A 24413-nucleotide genomic window follows, 5' to 3' on the forward strand; every position below is an offset into this window, starting at 1 on the left:
CAGGCGGTCACGGGAGAAATGCAGGGAACAGGTCTCGGTGAACGAGCAAGCTGGCGAGCAAGTAAGCCTACTCTCCAGTCACTGTGTCCCTGGCGAGTTCGGTGCGTCTCCAGCCTTTCCAAACCCTCCTCCCAGCGCTGAGCGCTGCAGCCACCGCGGCTGCTCTTAAAGCGCCAGTGTGCTCTCTCGCTTGATCTCAGTAGGCGGACCCAGGCAGGGGCTCTGGGCAGCACCCTAACCCAGGCTTTCTCATAGCAGGTGCCTGCATACAGCCCCTGCCGGTGGGTGGCCCTTTAACTCTTTCCAGATGGCAGCAAATCTTCCTTGGCCCACTTTGGGCCCATCCCTGCTTCTGGAGAGGGGTGACCCTAAATCGACCCCATGCTGAGAGAGGGCCCAAGGAAGGCATGGCCTTCCTGTGAAGAAAGAATGAAGATTCCTCCTCCCACTTGGTAGGTGAGGATGGGCAGGAAGGATGGGTAAGGGAGTCAGAACCCAAATGTCCTGTTTTAAACCTAATTCTCTAACAACAGTTAGGGTTACCTCTGGAGTAGGGAGAATGAGGGAAAATATGAGCAAGGTAGGTCTCCTCGGTAGGCAGTTAGGGAAAGGGAGCCCCAGAACCCCAGAAAAGGTATACCAAAGCCTGTGTCCTCACATGACAGAGGGTGCTATCCACCTTATATCTTGGTTCTTCTCCACTTGGGCTTAAATGTGGCTGGAGGTTTCCCCTGTAAGGAACTGAAGGAGGTAGCAGAGCTCAATGGTCATTCCCTCAGACCCTTCCTGGCTAGGCATGGTCCATACTGAAAATGTGGTAGATCCCGGCCAAGCCCCCACATGATACCATCTATGGTTTGGGGTAGATCATCTAAATTAGTGCATAGCCAGGTGAAGCTTTCTGGAAAGCTACATGAAAGAAAATTCACACAGAAAGAGAGGCAGAAACAGACCTCACAAGAGGAGAGGCCCCAGAGCAGGGAGTCCATTTTCTCCTCAGATCTTGGGGGAAATGAAGTGTGTGGCTGTGTCTCAACAACATGATTGTGCTCTATTTGATTCTATTATGCTGTAGATACCATGGAGCCTGATCAAAAGTCCAGGAAGGGTCTCACCCAAGGTGGTGCATGCAATGCATCTGGAGTTAGATTGCAGTGGCTGGAGGCCCTGGCCTACCAATTCTGTGTCATTAAAAAAAAAAAAAAAAAAAAAGCCCATGATGGATATCATCTGGCACTTGGCAAAGCTTCGTGTGAACAGGAAGTTTGGATGTGGGGGAAAGGCAGAGGCAATTTCATCTATTTCCATCACCAACTCACTTTTCTGGGGATCCCTCACCTTGTTTCTGAATTACCCCCCCCTCTTTTTTTTTTTCCTAGGGAGGATCTCACTCTAACCCAGGCTGACCTGGAACTCTAGCTTCAGGCTGGCCTCAAACTCACAGTGATCCTCCCATCTCTGCCTCCCAAATTCTGGGATTAAAGGCATGTGCCGCCACAGCTGGCTAAATTCCCCAGTTTGAAACTTGCTTTTGGGTGATCTGCAGTGTTCAGGCAAACAACAGGATTGCCTCTGTCTAACCAGAGTATACTGCAATCATTTGCAAAATTTATTTTTAAAAATACTGATAAACAGTTTACTTAGTAAGAAATAACTGAGTTAAGAGACCAGGATGGTGGTCAGACAAGGTTGGTAATTGTTTTCTCCCATTGCAGGTTCTTGGGTCATGGAAATAACAGCCCATGTGGCCAGATCATGAAGTTCCCAATCAAATTAGCTTGGTACACATGTGCATCACCAGGGACTAAGGGTCTACTATCCAGAGCTAGCTTAAGAGGACTAGTGGGACCATGATGTGTAAACTTTCACCAACCAGCTTTAAACATTGTCCACATTTTGCTACCATTATTTCACCTATGTCTTGATTCCCCACCACACACACCTTTTTTTCCCTTGGAAACTTTTAAATCAAAGCCTGGATATGACATTTCACAGCAGTTTCATTTGAGACCCACATGTGGTGTGAGGGGTTATACAGAAAGCTCTAGAAGAAGCCAGTTCACTGGCTTCCTTTCCATCGTCTAATTTACCAGAATCTGGAGTTCCTTGTTTCCTCACTCTTACTGTTTCCTTCCTCTACAAATAAAAATGAAATTGCCTAAGCTGCGTTTGAGGACTTGGGAGCTCTAAACGGAATGAAACCACTAACCCATTGCTTAGGTTCTCACAGATGCCCAGTGAACTGTGAATGTATAGAATACAGAGTACTTCTCTCTTTTCTGCATCTAAGACCTTTCTCTGGCCTCACATCACCCCACTGCTTTACTCCCTAAATGACCTTCAACCCCATTGTTGGGAAGGCAGCTTTGAGACTCCTACCTTTTTTATATTTAAAAAAAATTAACTAATTTATTTATTTTCAAGCAGAAATAGAAGAGGGACAGAGAGAATGGGCATGCCAGGGCTTCCAGCCACAGCAAATAGACTTCAGATACATGCACCACTTTGCGCATCTGGCTTTATGTGGGTACTGGGGAACCAAACTTGGGTCATTAGGCTTTGCAGACAAGCACCTCAAGAGACCTTTTTATATTTGGTCACCTGGTGAATAAACTTTTTCTCTTTTGGGGCTGGAGAGATGGTTCATCAGTTAAAGGCACTTGTTTGCAAAGTCTGATGGCCAGGGTTCTATTCCCCATAATCAACGTTAAAGCCAGATGCACAAAGTGGCACATATGTCTAGAGTTGGTTTGCAGTGAGAAGAGGACCTAGGGCACCCATTTTCATTCTTTCTCTGTGTAAAATTAAAAAAAGATTGTTTTGTCTTTTGGATTTTCCAAGGTAGGGTCTCACTCTAGCTCAAGGTGACCTGGAACTCACTCTTTAGTGACTGGCCTCAAACTCATAGCATTCTTCGTACCTCTGCCTCTTGAGTGCTGGGATCAAAGGCATGTGCCACCATGCCTGGCTCTAAAAAGAAATTTTTAAAAACATAGAAGAAAGAAAAACCTTTCCCTAAGTTTATGGGGGACACCTGAATCAAACCACTACAGCATGTGATTCTGGCAAAATGAGCTTGCTTGGTTAATAGGGCAGTCTTTGGGTCTGCGTGCCAAGACAAGGAATAAACAAACAAACCAAGTACTTTCCCTCTCCCTCAGAAACAGCTGGGGTGGTCTGGAGAGGCGAGGGAAAAGGCCATAGTGCCAGGTGGAAATCAGCCAGTCCCTGCCCTATGGAGGGAACATCTGAGGGTGCCAGGGCCAGATGTGTTGACTGTGTACTTCTCCTGGTGTGATACAATCCCCATCAAGAGCATCTCTTCCTTACACACCGTCCACCCAGGAGAGGCCCCAGCCTGCTCCCTGTCTCCCCTGTCTCCGCTCATCTGGGTTTCTGGAACACTTCTCCTCTTATGGAAGAGCCCCAGCTGCTTCTGCACCGTCGGCGCAGTGCTTGCTGGAGGCACACTGCAAGTCTGGGTGCCTGCCAGGTGCTTGCTGCCAGCATCCTCAGTCCCCGCCCACCTGTCCCCATCCTCCCCGCCCCCATCAAGCTCCCACTCCCTTCCCTCCATGGCCACCTTCCGTTCACCATTGAAGAGCCCTTTATTGATCTTGGTCCAGCTCTCAAAGTGGCTGCACTCTTAAGTCTATCCTCGGCCCAGATGACCTGCAGAGCCATATCCCCTCCCAAGGGAGCAGTCCTTTGGGCAAGTGCATTGTTGGTGATGAGGATTCTGCTCAGCACGCCTGGCCTGCTTTCCCCACTGTGAGCACCCAGAGGGCCAGGCCTGGACTGATTCAGCCAAGTACCTAATTCAGGACCTGGCAGAGTAGGCATCAGAAACATGGGCTGTGCATCCAGGGTAGTCATGTTGTCTACAGGCCAAAAAGTATGCCTGGCTGCTTCTTCCTCTCCAGCGTGACCTCAGATGCCAGGAACACCAAGCAGCTGGTCAGCTGATCTGTGTGGTGGCATTAGGGGGTGAGGTATGGATATGGTTTCTTGTGCTAGGAAAAGGCAGAGTCGCAAGGAGCATGCACAGTGGCAGCCAAAGCAACAGACTCTCAACATCTTTCCCATGGGCCCAAGTGGAAGGTGTGTGCAGGGCTGGCCTGGGCAGAACCGGGGTAGAAACTTGGGCTAGAGCTGAGTCAGGTCCTAACAAGCCATTTCTTATGTTCCAGGTAAGTCGCTTAACCTGTTCTTCCATCAAACAGCAGTCAACTCCACCAAGTTGCCTTTCAACAGGCTGAGCTGCTGAGAATGGGAATGCCCTGGAAAGGCCTTGGTAAAGGTCACAACAGCATAAAGTCTAAAGGTCTGTGCTTATACCCATGAGGGGTCGGGGATGGCAACTCCCTGCCACATGCCAAGCCCTGGCCTCTCTGTGTATATGCAGCCCCACTGTTTGCAGGCCTGATAGGTGTAGGAACCCTACCCCCTTTTTTTATTTTGTGTGTGTGTGTGTGTGTATGCATGGGCGTGTAAGGGCCTCTTGCCTTTGCAAACAAATGCCACACACTTGTACCACTTTTTGTGTCCAGCTTAGATGGGTGGCTTGGGGACTGAACCAGGGCTGGCACCCTTGCAAGTAACTGCTGAGCCATCTTCCCAGCCTCCTCACCCTCTTTCTTCTGAGGTATAGCTACCACCCTTCAAACTCACCTTAGAAGTCATAACAAGTTCTTCAAAAGCCTCCCAAACTGTGAAGCACAGCATGAGGGTAAGGGCAGAGAAAAGGCATTTCTCACCTTGTTGAACAAAAGCAGTCCAAAATAAGACCCCACAGAAAAAAAACTACAAGTTTTATTTATTGACGTAATTCAAAACTGTAACAAAATATCTCTTCATCTATCACCAGAAATCCCCATGACAACTGGGGAGGACCGGTCCTTTGCTCTAGTGAGAGCCTGATGAAAAATGAAAGTCTTGTGCAGCTGGGCCCTCTGGCCACACCCCTCAGAATGCTCAAGCCACAGCAGCAGGAGGATCTGGACTGGAAGAAGGCTCCTCTCTGCCTCTTTGGGAAAGCTGATGGGGAAGCTAGGGGTCAGAGTGTTGGAGGCTGGGCAGCCAGCCACATGCAAGCCAAAATGAAACATCTGCCTGCCTCTCCCCAGGCACCTGGCTGGGAGAGTGGGAGGAAGGAATGGAATGGAGAAAACTGATGCTGACCACAAATTAGCACCCTGTGCCTGGCCCTGAGATGGCCTCTGCTGGCATAATACTGGTGAGAGAAAAGGAGAGAAAGGTGGCACACTTCCAGGAGAGAGGGTGAGGCAAGGCACGATGAATGTAAAACCTGGTGTGAGACCAATAGCATTGCAATATAAATGGCTTCCGAGGGGAGGAGATGGTCTACAGGGGCCACAGGAGATATTCTCTGCTGAATGGGTGGGCTCCCTTTAACAATGCTTTTTTTCTTTCTCTACAATAGTCCAGAAGAATTAGAAGGCCCAGGCTGCCCTCTACTGGTGATTTATGGGAATGGCTCAAGAGCAGCAACCAACATCACTCTCAAAGGGACCAGGAGAGAAGCAGTCAACAGGGACAGCTGTAAATGCCCGAGTAGGCTGAAGGCACCTCCATAGATGGGGAAGCAGGTTGTATCCAGCCTGCAGACAGGCCCCGACCAAGGAGGTGGTGTTCACTTCAAAGGCATCGAGAAGAATTTGTTCCCAGACTTGCAGCGCACCTGTTCGGCGTGCACACGGAGCAGCATCTCAGAGTCTTCAAACTCATCCACGATTTCCTTTAGTCAGCAGTGAGAGAGCCATGTTAATGGGAATCTGGATGCAGACGCACCACAGATAAAACCATCCTAGCAAACTCCCTCAGAGATGGGCCCACGCACAGGGGACCCAGGCCATGCAGGCTCAGGCTTTTTGTTAGCTTGTCTAATCACGTCACCATTTTGTGAGTAGGGTCTGTCTCCCCACCAACTTCTAGGCAAGGACATAGACACTTGGAGCTCTGGGGTACAGTGTCCAGTACCTAATCTGGTTTGGTTTAGGGGCCAGGTCTGCTGCAGCCAGACATCAGAGCTCTTTGCAGCATGAGGAGGCCGAGGCCCAGGCCCCTACAGATGGGGCTGCACAGATTATATTTTTCAGAAAGCCAAATCAGCTGCCAACACTTGAAGACTTGGAGAACGCACATGAAAATCTGTTTTTTGTTTTGTTTTGATTTGTGTTTTGGCTTCTCCTAAGAAACAAAAATGCTAGTAACACTGGGCCACACTGCTCCCTGTCAGGAGCTGTGCATGTACCCTCTTGGTTCTCTCAGGGAAAGTGAATTGTTCCACTTGCTATTAAAATAAGACCAGCAGTAGTGGTGCATGCCTGTCATCTCAACACTCAGGAGCCAGAGGCAGGAGTTCAAGGCCAGCTTGGTCTCCATAGAGAGTTCGAGGTCAGCCAGAGATACACAGTGAGATACTGTCTCAAAAGTAAACAAACAAAAAAACTGCCCAAAGCCAAAATGAGACTGGCACCAAGGCTGAATGTTCCACAAATGTGGCACACTTTCTTCCCAATACCGGCAGGTCCAAACCTCTGATCTCAGGTGACAGTCTGGGACTTCCAGGGGAGCCTGCGGCCACCAGGGTTTTAAGGCAGTGCATACAGAATCTTGTTAAAATCCAGTCCTGCCTCCCTAGGCCAGGTGTGGAGCCAAACACATGTACTACTAACCAGCTTCCAGGTCTGCAGTTGGTCCTGGAACCAGTTACTCTGAGCAAGATGGTAAGAGGAAGAGTCTCCTGCCATGTTACTGGTTTCCCATGGTGTCAGGTTTGAGTGACTACCCCTCCTTAGCCCCCATACCCATCCCATCACTTCTGGAGCTCTGGCCCTGGGCATTCACCTGCAGCTCCTGCAGGCACTGTCCTTCCAGCTGGAGACGTGCATCACCCACACACCAGGCCAGACTGATGTGGAAGGAGGGATCCTGGGAAGGAAAAGCAGGGAAGCTGAATGTCACCTGGATACCATGGTAGGCCCAGCCACCATGTCAGGGTCTCATTACAAGATCCCTGGCCAGTCCCTCAGTGCTGATCTTAAGCACCCTGCTCAGGTAGAAAAGACAAAATAGCTTGTACTGGTCCTTGCTACAGACTAAGTTGTACCACTAACCCAAATTCATACACATAAGGCCTTACCCCCAGTGGGATGGCATTTGTCTTTTGGAGGTAATTAGGGTTAGATGAGGCCGTTAGGGTGGGTTTCTCATGATGGGATGTATGTCCTTAAAAGAGAAGACACAGACGGGGCAGCTATCTCTCAGCCAGAGCCCTCATCAGAAGCCAACCATGCTAGCACCTTAAATCTTCAACTTCCTGCCCCTAGAACGTAAGAAAATAAATCCCAGTTGTTTGGGGTCTGTCCCAGTCTGCTATATTAATTTTTTTTTTCATTTTATTTGCAAGCAGAGAGAAGAGAGACAGACACACACAGAGAGAAAATGAGCATACTAGGGCCTCTAGTCACTGCAAACGAACTCCAGATGTATGTGCCACTTTGTGCACTTTGTACATCAGTATTGGGGAATTGAACTGAGATAGTTAGGGTTCGCAGGCAAGTGCCTTATCAGCTGAGCCACCTCTCCAGCCTTCTGCTGTGTTTTATTATGCCAGGCTGAGCTGATGAGCAGTGTTTTCAGGTGCTTTCCTTTACATACCACAGAGATCCCCTGGCCCTGGGGAGGGGGACAAGAATCTAGGCACTGAGTTACTTTCTGAACCAGAACATCCCAGCAGATGCCATACTTTTCAGAAGAAATGAACAAACCCCAAAATGTCTACAACTTTGAAGAAACAATAAATATTCCTAGTCAGTCACAATTACATACCTTAGCATGTTTTCTTAAATATTGTTTATTTATTTGACGGAGAGAGAGAATATGGGCGCACCAGGGCCTCCAGCCACTGCAAAAACACTCCAGACACATGCACCCCCCTTGTGCACCTGGCTCACATGGGTCCTGGGGAATCAAACCTGTGCCTTTTGGCTTTGCAGGCAAGTGTCTTAACTGCCAAACCATCCCTCCAGCCCATCAGCATGTTTTTTAAAAAACATGTCAAATAAAAACAATGCTCCTTTAAAATTGTGTATCCAACCTGGACTCTGAGTACGCTGGAGAGCATAGGGGAGGGCATAGTAAGACATGTGAATTATACCTTTCTCTGGAAGGTCAATTTTATTATGTGTTGGGTATAAATGCTGAGGAAATATAAAGCAAACATGGATACATTATGGGAAAGGCCTAATCCCTAGAGCTCTTAAAATGTAGGACTGCATAAAGGTGGGCTGCAACCAGCTAACCCTCAGACCCCAGGGGTTTGTGTCTTCTGGCCTTGCACCCAGGACCCTCCACACAGCTAAGTACTGCAGGGCTATTTAGTTGGTTTCTGACAAGGGCTTCTTTAAGGATGCTTTGCTCCAGTTACAGATGGGCCAGTGGAGCAGCAGTAGTCCCCTCGAGCAGTACTGTCTCCATTCATGATCTGCAATTTTGTGCATTACCTGGTAGAAAGTGGTGAGGTCGAATTCCTTCATGACTCTATCCACCTCTGAAACCAGGTCCAGGAACTGGGCATGCCCTGAGGTGACCTCAAGCCCAATGAAGGTCCTAGGGAGAGGCAGAAGTGGATACAACATGGGTACAAGACACAGCCTCTGAGAGCACAAACCATCCAAGAAGCATCCGAAGTCCACCAACAGGAAGCCTAGGTCTTGGGCCACTGCTCACCCATCTGTGTGTCCCTCTGCTATTCCACAAGCTGGCTCAATCCCTCTCCTGCCTTGACTTCAACCCTTTCGAAACCCACCACTATCTACTCTCCACGGCCATGTGCCCAGGGCACTCTGTCAGCTCCTGCTGCAGACTCCCAGACTTAGCACCTTCTCAAGGCCCTGCTTTCTAGTACCACCTTCCTCCTGCAAGTGTTCAGGCCTGCTGACCTCAGTAGTTAAACCCTCCCTTGATCACCTTCTGCTGGCCCCCATGCCATTCTAAGTGAAACTTCATAAAAAAACATTTTCCCAGAAATGTTCTTGTCAAAGTCATCAGTGGCAGCCGGGCATGGTGACACACACCTTTAATCCCAGCACTCAGGAGGCAGAGGTAGGAGGATCACCATGAGTTCAAGGCCACCCTGAGACTACAGAGTGAATTCCAGGTCAGCCTGAGCTAGAGTGAAACCCTACCTCAACAACAACAACAACAACAAAAGTTCCAGTGGCTTCTATCCTTCCACCAAAACCATGGATCCTCCTGCCATCATTAGTATGTTTTTTTTTATTGAATGTGTGGGTACATGTGGATGACAGAAGCTGACATCAGGAGTCTTCCTTTGCTACCTTCCACCTTATTCTTTTTGAGAAGAGTCTGTCAGTGAACCTAGAACTCAAGGATTTGACTGGAGTAGGTAGGTAGCCAGTGAGCCTGGCTTGCAGGTGCATCACCCTGTGAGGGTTTTTTTTTTTTTTTTAACATGGGTTCTAGGGATCTGAAATCAGGTCCTCAGGTTTGTGTGGCAAGCTCTTTACCCACCTGGCTGTCTCCCCAGCTCCACTTAGCATATCTTTACTGGCCTTATGTGGTAGTTGACTCTTCCCTTCTAGACATCCTTTAGCTTAAAAAATTAGACACGCATGGGCTGGAGAGATGGATTAGTGGTTAAGTGCTTGCCTGTGAAGCCTAAGGACCCCGGTTCGAGGCTCGGTTCCCCAGGTCCCACGTTAGCCAGATGCACAAGGGGGCGCACGTGTCTGGAGTTCGTTTGCAGAGGCTGGAAGCCCTGGCGTGCCCATTCTCTCTCTCTTCCTCTATCTGTCTTTCTCTGTGTCTGTTGCTCTCAAATAAATAAATAAAAAATTTAAAAAAAAATTAGACAGCCTGAAATGAAGGAAGGAACAATTGCTTTCAGAGTTGCTGAGAAGCAGTGGCTCAATGGACAGGATCTGATAGGGAGACTCCTTCTGAGGCTGTGGTCACAATAACTTCCTCTTTGTTCATTTAATACTTTAACGCTTTTCAAAATCCATTGTGTCATTAGGCTTCTTGAATGCTGGACAATGGATGAGTAAGGGGACTGATATGATAGTATGGAAACAGGAAGTCACAGAACCCAATCGTTACAGTCAGGAATAGATCCTGGGCAGGAATAGTCTTCTGACTTCACAAGCTCTTTCCAATACAAGATGGTTTCAGACCTCTGCATTCTCTCCCAATGCACCCTTGCTTTTTTTTTTTTTTTTTTTTTTTTCCATGAATGAAAATTCAGATTGGGGAACAGGTGCCCTTGGTTAAGGGAAAAAAGTGGGGTTGGAGAGATTGCTCAGTGGTTAAAGTCACTTAGTGTAAAGCCTGATGGCCTAGGTTCAATTCCCCAGTGTCCATGTAAAGCCAGATGTACAAAGTAGAGCATGTGTATGGAGTTAATGTGCAGTGGCAGGAGACCCTGGTATATCCATTCTCACATAAACAAAATAAAAAAAAAAAATGCACCCCTCAGTCTTTGCAACAAGAATCTTCTTCAGGGCCAGGGACCCACCTGGTTTTCTCTTGGTTGGTATAAATCTTTACACGGTTAGCAGTGAAGGAAAACCTGAAATTTAGAACAAAGCTATTTCAGAAAGAACACTAAGAAAAAACCAGAAATATTAGTTTTGAGTTTTAACAAAAGCAGCAGTTTTAGCTGTGCTTGGTGCTGTAGGTCTGCACTGGGAGGTCAGGTGTGCACCGAGCTCTAGAGCTGTAGGCAGTGGCAGGACCATAGGACCTGCAGCAGACAGCTTCAGGTTCGCTGAGGTGAACTTCCAGACCAGGCACAGTTATGGAGGAAGGGATATTTATTGAAGCTTTAAAATTTATTATTTAAAATTTATTAAATCTAGGGGAAGTTCCATAATGGTAGAAGAAGCTGGCCTGCTTTCACAGGCCCAATCAGAGAGAGAGGAAGCACCAGCCAAAAAGCCAAAAGCCACAGCACACTTCAGGAACTCCAGCTAGGCACAATTTGCATGTCTTTAGATTGAAATCTGAAACCCACCACCACACCTTAAGATCCACCCAGTGACATTGCCTCCAGCCAGGTGGCTGTAGATGCAAACTACAAACAATAGAAAATGGTATATATTGGGAGCCAGCTATTCAAACCACCACAGGACCCCTGGGACTGAGGCATTCTGAGGGAAATGTCAACTGGAAGAGATGAGTGAAAGTACAGGCATCTGATTCCATCAAGCCTGCAGTAAGGCATGTCTGCAGTCCTACAAAATAGTTCAGTAGGAAAACCAGACTTGGGGCCAGTTCTGACCCTTTACCAGGTATTACACTGAGGGTATGCATAATATCTTCAAATTAAAAAAAAATTATTTATTTGAGAGAAGGAGGGAAGTGGGAAGAAGAGAAAAGGAGAAAGAAAGTATGTGTATGGGCGTGTCAAGGCCTTTGCAAATGAACTCCAGATTCATGGACCACTTTGTGCATCTGGCTGTATGTGGATAATGGAGAACTGAACCTAGGTCATATGGCTTTGCAAGCAAGCACCTTTAATAGCTGAACCATCTCTCCACCTCCCTTCTTAAAGTTTTAAATTCTGAGGTCCTAGGGATGGAAGTCAGGCCATCCATATGTCAGGCAAGTGCTCTACCACTGAGCTACATCCCAGGCCCTACAATCTATTTTTTCCTACAAATTCCCTCTGAAAAAGTCACCATCAGGCCAGGGGTGGTGGTGCATGCCTTTAATCCCAGCACTCGGGAGGCAGAGGTAGGAGGATCACTGTGAGTTCAAGGCCATCCTGAGACTACATAGTGAATTCCAGGTCAGCCTGGGCTAGAGTGAGATCCTACCTCGAAAAACCAAAAGTCACCATTCTACCATAAGCTGAATGCAAATGTTAAATAAGCAATATATGTGGCACAGAGCTTCTAAATCCATGCAATTTCCTAAATAGCAGGGGTGATAAAAGCATCATGTGCTTTTGTATATGTGCTCTTGAGACAGAGTCTTACTCTGTAGCCCAGACTACCCCAGGTTGGCCTTAAAATTATGGTAATCCTCCTGCCTCAGCCTCCTGAATGCTAGGATTACAGGTGTGAGCCACCACACCTAGCTAAGATCATCTTTTATTCTATTATTTGGTGTTTGACCCTGGTTCCTACACAGTGCTCCTAAATCCTTTGGGATTTTCTAGGTGATTAGTGTCTTTAAAATGGTGCATGAATCTGGAGTTTGTTTGTAGGAGGCCCTGGAGCCATTCATTCTCTCTCTCTCTCTCTCTCTCTCTCTCTCAAATAAGTTAAAAAAAAAAAAAGTTTAACCATATCCTTTGGGATGGAGAGATGGATCAGCAGTTAACAGCACTTCCTGTGCAAGCATGAGATTATGAGTAGGCCTGAGAAGACCACTCAGTTTTGATCCCTGGGTGTGGGCACCCACTGTAACCTCAGTCCCACAGGGAAGCAGAGACCTGACAATCGCTGGAGCTCGTGAAATTAAGCTCTGGGATCAGAGTAAGAGACTCTGGCTTAAATAAGAACGAGCAGAACAGCAATGGAGCAAGACACTAGACATTCCGCTCCAGCCACGTGCACCCTGCAGCCAAGTGCATGTCACATACACAGGCAAAAAATACAACAAATAAAATCTGTAAGTGCCGAGGATGCAGCTGAGTAGTAGAGCACTTGCCTAGCACGTATGAAGCCCTGGGTTCAATCCCCAACACTGCAAAGAAAAATGTACCTATCTCTGTCTGCCTGTCTCCTTTGCAGAGCTATCTGTAATCCCAACACTCAGAATGTTGAGGCAGTACTGCTGCAAAGTCAGGACCTTGTCTCAAAAAACTGAAAATAAGGGCTGGGGATATGGTTTATCAGTTAAGGCCCTTGCCTACAAAGCCTGACAACCCTGGTTCGATTCCTCAGTGCCCACATAAAGCCAGATGCACAAAGTAGCACATGTATCAGGAATTTATTTGCAGTGGCGGGAGACCCTGGCACGCTCATTCTATCTACCTCTGTGTGTGTGTCTATTTCTCTTTGCTTGCAAATGAATAAATAAATACATGTAAAAAATTAAGTAGCCGGGTGTGGTGGTGCACGCCTTTAATCCCAGCACTCGGGAGGCAGAGGTAAAAGGATCACTGAGTTCAAGGCCACCTTGAGAATACACAGTGAATTCCAGGTCAGCCTGAGCTAGAGTAAGACCCTATCTCAAACCCCTCCCCTCCCCCAAAAAGGAAAGCTGGGTGTGGTGGCACACACCTTTAATCCCAGCACTTGGGAGGCCGAGGTAGGAGGATCACCATAAATTCGAGGCCACCCTGAGACTACATAGTTAATTCCAGGTCAGTCTGGGCCAGAGTGAGACCCTACCTTGAAAAACAAAACAAAACAAAACAAACAAACAAACAAAAAAAAACACCTCTAAGTAAATCAATCAGTAATCTAGGAAGTGTACTGGTTTCCTGAATTCTTACGTCCTTCCAGCAAATGTCAAGCCAGAGAAAGGATCTGATTTGTAGCAAGGCAGACAGTTTGGATAACGCCGGGTCTTAACCTATAGATCTGGTATCTAAAGTGGAAGGCAGTCTTGTGGGACTGAGTCTTTAGTCTGTGAGGGCTACATTACTTTCAGGTCACAGAAGTCAGAACTGAAATAAATCGCAGGCTACCCAGTTGGTAACAGGAGAGTGTTAGGAGAATTAGTTGGTATGGGAGAAGATTCCTCAAATCTGGTCACAGAAATGTGCGAAGTAGTAAGTATAAGCTTAGAGAAAGATAGTAAGGTTTTGTATTCAGTAAACAAGGAAGGAGGAGTAAGGGCTTAGGTAGTGTGCCCACAATACACCAACTGGGAGGTACAGCATACAGCCCCAAGAGATCTGCCTTGTTCTACCCTGCCTCTAAGCCCACCACAGCTCAGGAAAGGAGGCTGAGAGGAGGAGAAAAGCATTCACCTCTGGAAGGAGGCCATCCGGTCTTTGAGCGCCTGGACAAAAGGGAGGATCCAGTGATGGCGGAGAACGACACTCTGAGACAGGCTGAGGTGGAATTCCTCCATCCTCACTAGCCGGGGCACACAGGTCTGGGCCTGGGGCAACAACGTGTCAAGCAGATCCAGGAACTCCTCCCCAGCTTCATCTGGAGAAATAGTGGACAAGGTAGACCATTCTTTTCACCAAGGTTAGAGCCATAGGCAGGGAAGCCTTATTTCTCCAGTTTCAAGAGCAGTGTATGTCTGCAGAACCCACTAGTGTTTTAACTCACATTTCTGTCTGTCAAGCCAACACATGTTCATTGTAAGAAATTGGCTAAATATGAAATTACCAGGGGACTTCAGGGGTTTCCAGCATGTAAGAAGCTTGGCAGCTGCCACCCCATCCCAGCAAGCAAAATACTTAACCAACTGAAAAGCCAAAAGCTCTTCTTAGATCTGCTGGCCTGGGTTTAATTCCCTAGCACCATGTAAAGCCAGATGCATAAACTGGTACAAGCACCTGGTATCTGTTTGCAGCAACAGGAAACCCTGATGTGTGAGTGTGTACGCACACAGACAAATAAGTAAATAAAAATAAAAATAAAAAAATCAATGAAACTGAAAACAGGAAATTTGATAAAGTTCACAAAACTCAAAGCTGGTGATATGGTTTGATAATGGGTACTGTACCCCAAAGGTTCACCTTCAGACCACTGTATTGTTTATTAGCTATGAGAGTCAATAAGATCAATTTTATCACACTGAAGAATTTCTGCTCTGTGAAAGACACTGCCAAGAAAATGAAAAAACAGCCGGGCGTGGTGGTGCACGCCTTTAATCCCAGCACTCGGGAGGCAGAGGTAAAAGGATCACTGAGTTCAAGGCCACCTTGAGAATACACAGTGAATTCCAGGTCAGCCTGAGCTAGAGTAAGACCCTATCTCAAACCCCTCCCCTCCCCCAAAAAGGAAAGCTGGGTGTGGTGGCGCACGCCTTTAATCCCAGCACTTGGGAGGCAGAGGTAGGAGGATTGCCATGAGTTCAAGGCCACCCTGAGACTACAGAGTTAATTCCAGGTCAGCCTGGACCAGAGTGAGACCCTACCTAGAAAAACCAAAAAAAAAAGAAAGAAAATGAAAAAACAAAATACAGACTTAGAAAAATATTTGCAAAATATATTTGAAAAAGATATATCTGGTCAAGAACAAAGAATAATACAAAATCTTTAAAGCTCAATAATAAGAAAACAACTTGATTAAAAAGTAGGCCAAGGGGTTGGAGAGATAGCTTAGCAGTTCCCAGTAAGCCAGATACACATGTGTCTGGAGTTTGTTTGCAGTGGCTAGAGGCCTTGGAGTGGCCATTTTCTCTAGCTGCCTCTTTCTCTCTCTCTCTCAAATAAATAAAAATTTCAAAAAATAGGCCCAAAACCTTAATATATGCTTTACCAAAGAGATGCAGAGAGCAAGCAGCATATGAAAAATTCACCATGCCATGTCGTCAGGGGCAATGAGACACCACTGCACACCTATCAGAATGCTTCTACTGCATAGTGCCGACACACTCAGAGCTGTCAAGGCCACAGAGCGGCAGGAACTCCCATTCATTGATGGTGGGGACCTATCAGGATACAGCCATGACGTGTGGCACACACACTAAATATACTTTTACCATGTAATCCAGCACTCACATTCCTGGTGATTTCCCCAAAGGAGTTAAAAACTTTCATCCACACAAAAGTCTATAGCATTTTTAATCATAACTGCTCAAACTTAGGAGCAACCCCTTAGTAGGTCAATACACATGCTACAGCTAGACCAATGGAATATTATTTAGCACCAAAAAGAAATGGGGGCTGGAGAGATGGCTTATTGGTTAAGGCACTTCCTTGCGAAGCCTAACAACCAGAGTTCAATTCCCCAGTACCCACATAAGCCAGATGCATAAGGTGAAGCATGTGTCTGGAGTTCCTTTGTAGTGGCTAGAGGCCTTGGCTTGCCCATTCTCTCTCTCTTAAATAAATAAGTAAATAAATAAAAATAAATGAACTGCCAAGCTATGACAAGGCATGGGGGAAACTTAAATACATATTACTAAGCAAAAGAAGCCAATCTGAAAAGGCTATAGTCATCAATTCTGTGACATTCTGGAAAAGGAAAAACTCTACAAATGGGACAGGGATAAGTGGAACACAAAAATCCTTAAGCAGTGAAATTACTCTATATAATAATATAGATATGTACTTATAAATTTATCCAAACTCAGATTGTACAACACAGAGTTAGACCCAGCACAAACTGAGCTATGGGTGAATATGATGTGCCAACGCAGGCTCATCTGTTGTGACAAATGCAGCACAAATGCAGGAGGATATTGATAAGGGGACACTCAACATAAAATAAGAGCCACCACTTTGTGATACTGTGCTAAGAACTTGATTATCTGACTTTATCTTCTTAGGAAATAGGTGTTGCTACCACCTATTTCCAACATTTTAGAGGTAAGGAAATTGAGACTCTGAGAAACCTAGCAACTTACTACAGAACACCCACAACAGTGGTCAGTGGAGTGCAATCTGATTCAGCCTGTCAGCTCATCAGGGCTGGTGGGGGGTGGGGAGTAATGAACATAGCACACAGGGCCTCTGGCTTCGTCCTCCTAGCTGTGGCTAAGGTGGCACGTGATGGTTCCACCATTTGCCTTCCATATGTAACTCACATGGTATGTAGATGTGGGTGGCCCAGTTTCCCCGTTCATGAGGAAAGGTGCGCACACGTCCTCCATGTTTTGCTCTATCATCCTCAGGCTCCTCTGTGCCAGGGAACATGTTCAGCACACTATCAGGTACCGGAAGCCTCTGGCTGGGCAGGGAGCTCTGGCCGCTGTAAGGGAAGGGAAAAAAGAAAACAAGCGTTTATCCACCGTGCATTCTCTACATTCATACAAACGAAAGTTCTAACCTGTTATGCAATAAGTTAAAAATTTTTTTTTTACTTATTTGCAAGAAGGCAGAGAGAAGGAACGAGAGGAAGGAAGAGAAAGAAAGAGAGAGAGAGAGAGAGAGAGAGAGCGCGCAAGTATGGGCACTCCTGGGCCTCTTGCTGCTGCAAAAGAACTCCAGACACATGCGCTATTTGAACATCTGGCTTTACATGGGAACTGGGGAACAGAACCTGGGTGGTCAGGCTTTCCAAGCAAGTGCCTTTAACCACGGAGCCATCTTTTTTTTTTTTTGAGGAAGGGTCTTGCCACGTGCTTTAGACTGCCCTCAAACTTGTGATCCTCCTGCCTAAGCCAAATAACTCCGAGTATGCATTTCCAGGCAGGTGCTAGAAGCAGCTTCTAGAGAACCACAAAACTATCCCTTCAGTATTACTGGAATCTCCCCGTTACTCTGAGAGGCAGAACTTAGCAGTGTTCTTGGTCCTAGTGGGAAACACCTGGGCAGGTAGCCACGTGCGGGTTGGAGGACTGAGCTGGAGGACATTCTAGCCCTGCGATCTTGGGCAAGTGCTATCTATGCCCTTCTTGTGTGTATCACTTTCCTCACGTGTAAAACTCATTTCTACTTGATGGGCCTTTCGTGCAAAGAGCTAACATACTGCGTGAAAAGTATTCAGCAAGGAAGGGGTGTGTGCTCGGGACCCTCTCCCCTAGTGTCAGACCCACATCCTCCCTGTCACCCTAGACGATCGGGTCCCGCCGGGATTTTAAGTGAATCGCGCTTTTGCTAGAGACTTCCTCGTTTCCTCACCAACGGCGGTCCCCGTAACCCGGCCTGCTCCGCCCCGTGGCCTCGGCCTCAGCTTCATCCTCCGAGTCGCTGCTGCTGTAGCCCACCAGAGGCGCCTCACTCATGGGGCCTCCTTGTCCGAGACCACAGACAAGGTCCGCAAGCAACCTCACCCCGAACTCCGAGTTCCGCTGAGCCGGAAGTGGTGTCGGGGGGCGGGGCCTGGGGTAGCACCGCCTCGGGGCGGGACGCAGCGGGATACAAGCTCCGACTGTGTCCACTGGCTGCACGGAAAGCGCTTCCAACGGCCTTCCGGAGCGCTCCATCCCGGGTGTGCCAGTTTCACAGGTCTGGGATTTCCTCTTCTCAAATCTGCCTAAGACCCTAGGCCCGGGGCTCGTCCTAAGAGCAGATCAGTTGCGGAAGACCACTGGGCTCGTTCGGGCCTCCGCTGTAAGGTGCAAGAGTCGGGCGGGGCCCGGACCGGGCGCTTCGGCTCCGGAGGCCCAGCGTGTGGGCGGGACTCCGTCCGTCCACAGAAGCCTGTGGATCCCGCGGCTCGAGCACCACCCCTTGGTGCCCAGCGGATCCCACGGGCTGGGCCGCGGGGTCCCCGGCAGGGGGCGGCCTCGCAGCGCGCCGCGGGCTCCTCCGCAGCGGTCTCTGCCGTCCGGGCCGCCGCTCCTCCCCCGGCCCCGCCTCCCTGGCCTCGCGCCGCCCGCCTGTCCGCGGGTCTCTGCAAGGCCATCAGTCGGTCTGTCCGCCCGTCCGCCCGCCCTCCCGGCGCTTCTCCAACCCGGCCCCGCTAGCCCGACTGCGCTCGTTGAGTCTTCGGTTCCGGCCGCTACAAACCGGTCCCCCGCCCCCGGGCCGGCCGCTGCCGCTACGCGAGGCCGGGGATTGGCAGGGCGCGTAGGCCTCGCCGCCGCGGATGGAACAGGAATAAAGGGGCGGCAGAGAAAGCAGCTGGTCGCGGCTCTCCCTACGCCTGGCCCCGCGGGCGGCTTGGAGCAGGTGAGCGGCATCCGGGGCTGCATCCAGGGGCCACTCCCGCGCCTGCCGCACCCCTTCCTCAACCCGCCCCTCGGGCTGGTCCCAGCGGCCTCCTGAGCTCCGGGACCGCCCTGACCTGGCCTCGACCGCTTCTCGGGCGCGGTTTAAGGCCCTGGGGCCTTCCTCTGGCCCAGCCACCAGCTCTCCGGGCCGCAGCAACCTGACCCTCTAGGGTGAGAGCTGACAGGAGGCAGCTCAGCTGGGTGGGCTGTCCGGAGTGGGAAAAGATCGGCTTTCATTCAGTTGCCCAGAGAAGAAGGGCTGGGGGTGGGGGCGCAGGTGGGGCCTTCTCCTTGCCTCCCTTACCTTACCTCTCTCCTTTTCAAAGTGATCTGAAAGGGTTCCTGATATCACCTTCGTGGAGGAGGGCCAGGGTAGGCAGTAAGGTTGCTCAGAGGTGCTGGCGGGGGGCAGTTCTGGCTGGGTCTGGCAGCTATTCATGCCAAGAAAACAACATACAGCTGGATTGGTGTAGCCAGACCCAGGCAGCGCTCAGGGCAGCCCACCTTTCCCCTTTCCCTCAGGAAAGCTAAGCTGACCAGCACTACCTGCTGTTCACACACCCTGGTAACTTCCTCAAAGCAGCAGCTCTTTTCCTCCCTTCCCCTCCTCAAGATGCTGAGGTGGACAGCTTTTAGCTCCATTCTTACCTCTCTTTGGCAGAAGAAGCCAGACTGGCTTGTGAGGGCATCTGCTATCTTGCCTTGTCTCAGGAAGACACTTCAAAACTTTGAAATGCAAGAGGCAAGTGAGCTGAGAACCTGGTCTTACTTTTATGCTGCCACAAAGTGGTGAGTTAGAGACTTGCTGGGGTGGAGTGGGTTTTTAGAGTTTATTACCCAGAATGTTATGGGTCCACAGGACCTGGAGGAGAAATACTGTGCATCTTTAGCATTGCTGCACCACTGAGGCAAAACAGTACGATTTCTTACATCTTTTTAATTTTTTGTTTATTTTTATTTATTTGACAGCAGCTAACAGAGAGAGGAAGGGGCAGACAGAGAGAGAGAGAGAATGGGCACACCAGGGCATCCAGCCACTGCAAACGAACTCCAGACGCGTGTGCCCCCTTGTGCATCTGGCTAATGTGGGTCCTGGGGAATTGAGCCTCGAACCGGGGTCCTTAGGCTTCACAGACAAGTGCTTAACCGCTAAGCCATTTCTCCAGCCCTCTTACATCTTCTTGCAGGCCTCAACAGTCAGATATTCAGAAGACTGAGAATTGTGTGTGTATGTGTGGTTCTCTGGGAGATGCCAGAGTGAAGGAGTTTGACTCTATGAACCTCTAGGCTGGGTGAATCTGTGCACTTGTCCTTAACCCTCATAAGGCCATCCATCCTATTTTGTGGTGAGAATAGGCATGTGCCCGAGGAAGGGTGAAGGGAGATGTAGTCATTGTCTTAATATTAGCTGCCAGAGGCAATATGCTGTTGGACTTTTCAAACCCAGGAGGCTGTGCCTATGAGCAGTGATGGTCTGGTGGCAATGGGAGAGGGACTGGCAGATCTCAGGGACAGGTCACACTAGATTCCCACCTGTGAGACACCTGGCTGCAGAGAGTTGGGAGGAAGCCTGAGGGGACTTGTGAAGGCTGGGATACGCAGGGATGGAGAACTGAGGCTGGTGGGCATGAAGACTGCTCCCCTTGCCTTTGGCTGGAGGAGCACAGTTACCACAGACCTCTCTGGTGGCATATGAAAGGAACAGGTCTCCAGCCCTGAGCATCTCCCTTCCCTGATGTGGCTTATGTCTGAGTGGATATTGCGGGCAACACAGGAAAAAGAAGGGCTGCTTGTTGTGGTCTCAAGCTCACTGTCTCTCTCTCTCCTACAGAACTGATCACCGGGGAAAACAGAACCTCCCTGGCATGACTAGGATGCTGCCTTGAAGAACCCTGCCCTGTCGACACTGTCTTGTAGTTGGCCTTTTTGGCAATTGGCTGGAGCTATTTGACCAGTCCTCTGTGCCTTGTCTGGGGTCTTTGTCCATCTCTGATATTGGGCAGCTTCTCTCTCTGGGTTAGATCACCTTAAGCGGGAAACTGAAGCCATTACTGTCCAAACCCTGTTCCATCTTCCCAAGCATGTCGGAAAGCTGGCAGCAACCTCCTCAGACACAGCCTCAGCAGCCCCAGCCACCACAGCCTCAGCACCATGCCGAGCCACCACCCACCTTGGCTGAGCACACGCTGCCCCCAGGCACAGCTGAGAACCCCTTGGGCTGTGCTGTCTATGGCATACTCCTGCAGCCTGACCCTGGCCTGCAGCCCCCACAGCATGCACCTTTGCAGGCAGCAGGTGAGCCGGGCCCCAAATGTGGGGTGTGTGGTCATGACCTGGCACACTTGTCCAGTCCACATGAGCACCAATGCCTGGCGGGCCACGACCGCTCATTCCAGTGTACACAGTGTCTCAAGATCTTCCACCAGGCCACAGACCTGCTGGAGCACCAGTGTGTGCAGGTGGAGCAGAAGCCTTTTGTCTGTGGCGTCTGTAAAATGGGCTTCTCCCTGCTCACCTCGCTGGCGCAGCACCACAGCTCCCACAGCGGCCTGGTGAAGTGCTCCATCTGCGATAAGACGTATAAGCCAGCAGAGGCCACGGAGCCAGCCACCACTGCTGCCCCATCACTGCCCTCAGCGCCCCCACCCACTGCTGTCACCCATTCCGAACAGCCCGAGAAACCCTACAGCTGCTCAATTTGCCAGAAGCCTTTCAAACACCTGTCGGAGCTGTCGCGGCACGAGCGGATCCACACGGGCGAGAAGCCGTACAAGTGCACGCTGTGTGACAAGAGCTTCAGCCAGTCTTCGCACCTGGTGCACCACAAGCGCACGCACAGCTCGGAGCGGCCGTACAAGTGCGCCGTGTGCGAGAAGACCTTCAAGCACCGCTCGCACCTGGTGCGGCACATGTACGCGCACTCCAGCGAGCACCACCTGTTCCGCTGTAACGTGTGCGAGCTGCATTTCAAGGAGTCCTCGGAACTGCTGCAGCACCCTTGCACCCCGAGCGGCGAGCGGCCCTTCCGCTGTGGCGAGTGCCAGAAGGCCTTCAAGCGGCCCTCGGACCTGCGGCAGCACGAGCGCACGCACAGCGCCGAGCGGCCCTTCAAGTGTGACCTGTGCCCCATGGGCTTCAAGCAGCAGTACGCCCTCATGCGGCACCGGCGCACGCACAAGACCGAGGAGCCCTTCAAGTGCGGCCTGTGCGAGAAGGGCTTCGGGCAGCCCAGCCACCTGCTCTACCACCAGCACGTGCACACCCTGGAGACTCTCTTCAAGTGCCCCGTGTGCCAGAAGGGCTTCGACCAGTCAGCCGAGCTGCTCAGGCACAAGTGCCTGCCAGGCTCCGCAGAGCGGCCCTTCAAGTGCCCAGTGTGCAACAAGGCCTACAAGCGGGCATCGGCCCTGCAGAAGCACCAGCTGTCGCACTGTGCCACAGCCGAGAAGCCCCTGCGCTGCACCTTGTGTGAGCGCCGCTTCTTCTCCTCCTCGGAGTTCGTGCAGCACCGCTGTGACCCAGCCCGCGAGAAGCCGCTCAAATGTCCTGACTGCGAGAAGCGCTTCAAGTATGCCTCAGACCTGCAGCGGCACCGGAGGGTGCACACGGGTGAGAAGCCCTACAAGTGCCCGAACTGCGACAAGGCCTTCAAGCAGCGCGAGCATCTCAACAAGCACCAGGGTGTGCACGCCCGTGAGCAGCAGTTCAAGTGCGTGTGGTGTGGCGAGCGCTTCCTGGATGTGGCGCTGCTGCAGGAGCACAGCGCTCAGCACAGCGCTGCCGCTGCAGCTGCAGAGGGTGCCTACCAGGTGGCTGCCTGCCTGCCCTAAGGCTGTGGACAGCTACTGCCTGCCCTGCCCAGACTCACCTCTTTGCGGCTGCATGGTACCAAGCCCCCCCATCCAGCTCCCAACGAGGCCTCAGGAATGAGGACAAAAGGCCCTGGGCAGATAGAAGATGCCGGTGCTCCTGTGCTCAGCACTCCTGGCACCAGCCTGGCAGTGGGAGAGCCAAATTGCTGTGGCCAGCAGTACTGGTACTCTTCCCCAAGGCAGGATCCGCTTTCTGAGAACCACCAGCCTCTCACATCTACCTGGGACTGTAGTCCTATGGACAGTCAAGGGGCCCTCTCTTCCCCAAGGATGGGGGATACCCAACCCAGCCTCCCCAAATCTTTCAGCCTACTTAGAAGCCAGGTAGGTCTGGATGGAGGAGAATTATGGTATGGCCTGGACCCTAGAAGTGGGTTGGCCTAGGCCATCCTCCCTCACATTACCGCTTAGGGAAGGCTAGCTTGAAGGCAGAGCTGGAGACCAGGAGTGTAGACCATGAGCTGCAGGCCTCTCTGCTCAGGGTGATGTGTCCCACAAGTTTCTGATAGTGACATGAATAGGATGAGAGTCTTCCAGCAGGGTCTGGCCTGGAGACTAGGGGCCCGGCCAGGAGGAAAAGCAGAGATGTTCCTTCATCTAGGAAGAGCGCTGTCCCAGAATAGGAAGACAGCTTGTGTGCGGAGGATTGATCCTGAGGCTGTGGATGCACCCTTCCTGCCTGTGAGTGAGTGGTTCTGAGCTGTGATGGGGAATGTGTCCATGCCAGGCAGTGCTGCTGGTGTGGAAGAGAAGACTGGTAGACCACCTCCCTTTCCCATCATTGATACCCTGGACTGAGAGGAAGTCCAGGATTTCCACAGTAAATAAAATAAGCCTCCCTCTCCCCCAGATTGTGTAAACCAAAGTGTTGGGGACTCAGGGGTGTGGTCTCAGTTTGCCCCAGCCCTCTCTCAGGGCCAAGCCTAGGCCTGAGTACCCTGATGGGTAATAGCCTCTGACCTCACAGTGCTCTTTCAGCTCATGGGGTACCACCCTCCATCAATCTGGATGCAGGCCTGGACCCCAAAGATCATCTGTAGCCAAAATACCCTGCTCCTCTTTGAGCCCTCCTAGAGTCCCCCCCCAGATGTGTGGCTACCTACTGGGCTTTCAGAGCAGGTATCCATGGTGTAGTCAACAGGAGGAGCAAGTGTATTAAGATGTCCGGTAGGCAGTGTTCCTGGCAGGTGCGTAACCAGCCAACATTACTGTATGGGGACAGGACCGCCTCAGGAGCACAGAGGACCTCTGTTACTGTTTTTAGCAGAGCCCTGCCTGGGCCCTCTTTTCTCCCTGGTCATGGGTCTTGAAAGACGACTGACCAGCACAAACTTCAAGGGTCTAGATGGGCAGAAAGAAGCCACTTCAGCTTCCACCTTCTGAAGTCTGATCAGCCACATCTGCCTGCTCTTACTTGCCCAGGTTTCCGCCTGTGCCTGCAGAGATGGGCTGGCTTCCTTTGGGTGGCTCTCAGTCACAAAGCCTGAAGAGACTGGAACTCAGGCTTATGACAGTTCAGTCCCAACTGCTAACTTGTCCCTTTCCAAATTTTGCTTTCTAAAAGCAGTTTGTTATTACTATTCGTAACATTGTATAGTTTTAATTTCATGTCATTTTGGATCATATATAAATGTGAGAGTTTGGGTTTTTAAAAAGAATGACTCCATTTTAGGTAGCCACTTTTGATGTTAATATATAGTGAGTCCAATGTATGCTTTAGAAGTAAAGACATTGACCATTGCAGACCTTAGCTCTCTTCAT

The 24413-nt window shown here is 50.0% G+C and overlaps 2 protein-coding genes across 6 annotated transcripts; one reads left to right on the forward strand and one right to left on the reverse strand.

Moving 5' to 3' along the window:
* Nucleotides 1-4799: 4799 nt before the first annotated feature.
* On the reverse strand, nt 4800-18209 carry Usb1 (U6 snRNA biogenesis phosphodiesterase 1). 2 transcript variants are annotated; one of them, XM_004663505.2, is made up of 7 exons: nt 17747-18207; nt 16711-16874; nt 13973-14156; nt 10562-10615; nt 8529-8634; nt 6871-6954; nt 4800-5758 (listed from the first exon to the last, which is right to left on the reverse strand). In XM_004663505.2, exons 1-7 carry the CDS (start codon nt 18049-18051, stop codon nt 5654-5656), a joined length of 1002 nt encoding a protein of 333 aa, XP_004663562.2. In that variant the 5' UTR covers nt 18052-18207; the 3' UTR covers nt 4800-5653. The 2 variants fall into 2 exon arrangements, with proteins under 2 accessions (XP_004663562.2, XP_045008766.1); XM_045152831.1 differs by lacking the exons at nt 4800-5758; nt 6871-6954 and adding an exon at nt 7186-7348 and having other exon boundaries at nt 17747-18209.
* Znf319 (zinc finger protein 319) lies at nt 17965-24395 on the forward strand. Of its 4 annotated transcripts, none has more exons than XM_045152798.1 (2): nt 17965-18073; nt 20612-24395. In XM_045152798.1, the coding sequence occupies exon 2, from the start codon at nt 20862-20864 to the stop codon at nt 22608-22610; it is 1749 nt and encodes a 582-aa protein (XP_045008733.1). In that variant the 5' UTR covers nt 17965-18073; nt 20612-20861; the 3' UTR covers nt 22611-24395. The 4 variants fall into 4 exon arrangements, with proteins under 4 accessions (XP_045008733.1, XP_004663564.1, XP_045008740.1 ...); XM_004663507.2 differs by lacking the exon at nt 17965-18073 and adding an exon at nt 18454-18739; XM_045152805.1 differs by lacking the exon at nt 17965-18073 and adding an exon at nt 18838-18951.
* The last annotated feature ends 18 nt before the right edge of the window (nt 24396-24413 follow it).

The sequence above is a fragment of the Jaculus jaculus genome, chromosome 1 (genome assembly GCF_020740685.1).
Source record: "Jaculus jaculus isolate mJacJac1 chromosome 1, mJacJac1.mat.Y.cur, whole genome shotgun sequence".
Classification (NCBI taxonomy): domain Eukaryota; kingdom Metazoa; phylum Chordata; class Mammalia; order Rodentia; family Dipodidae; genus Jaculus; species Jaculus jaculus.

What these genes read in the sequence shown, in the direction of transcription:
- Usb1 (XM_004663505.2), bottom strand. Translation starts at nt 18,051, where the DNA reads ATGGAGCGCTCCGGAAGGCCGTTGGAAGCGCTTTCCGTGCAGCCAGTG. An exon ending in CACCCACATCTACATACCAT is followed by an intron (nt 14,157 to 16,710) that starts GTGAGTTACATA and finishes CTATTTCTCCAG; the next exon opens with ATGAAGCTGGGGAGGAGTTC. An exon ending in AGTGCCTGCAGGAGCTGCAG is followed by an intron (nt 5,759 to 6,870) that starts GTGAATGCCCAG and finishes TGCTGACTAAAG; the next exon opens with GAAATCGTGGATGAGTTTGA.
- Znf319 (XM_045152798.1), top strand. Translation starts at nt 20,862, where the DNA reads ATGTCGGAAAGCTGGCAGCAACCTCCTCAGACACAGCCTCAGCAGCCC.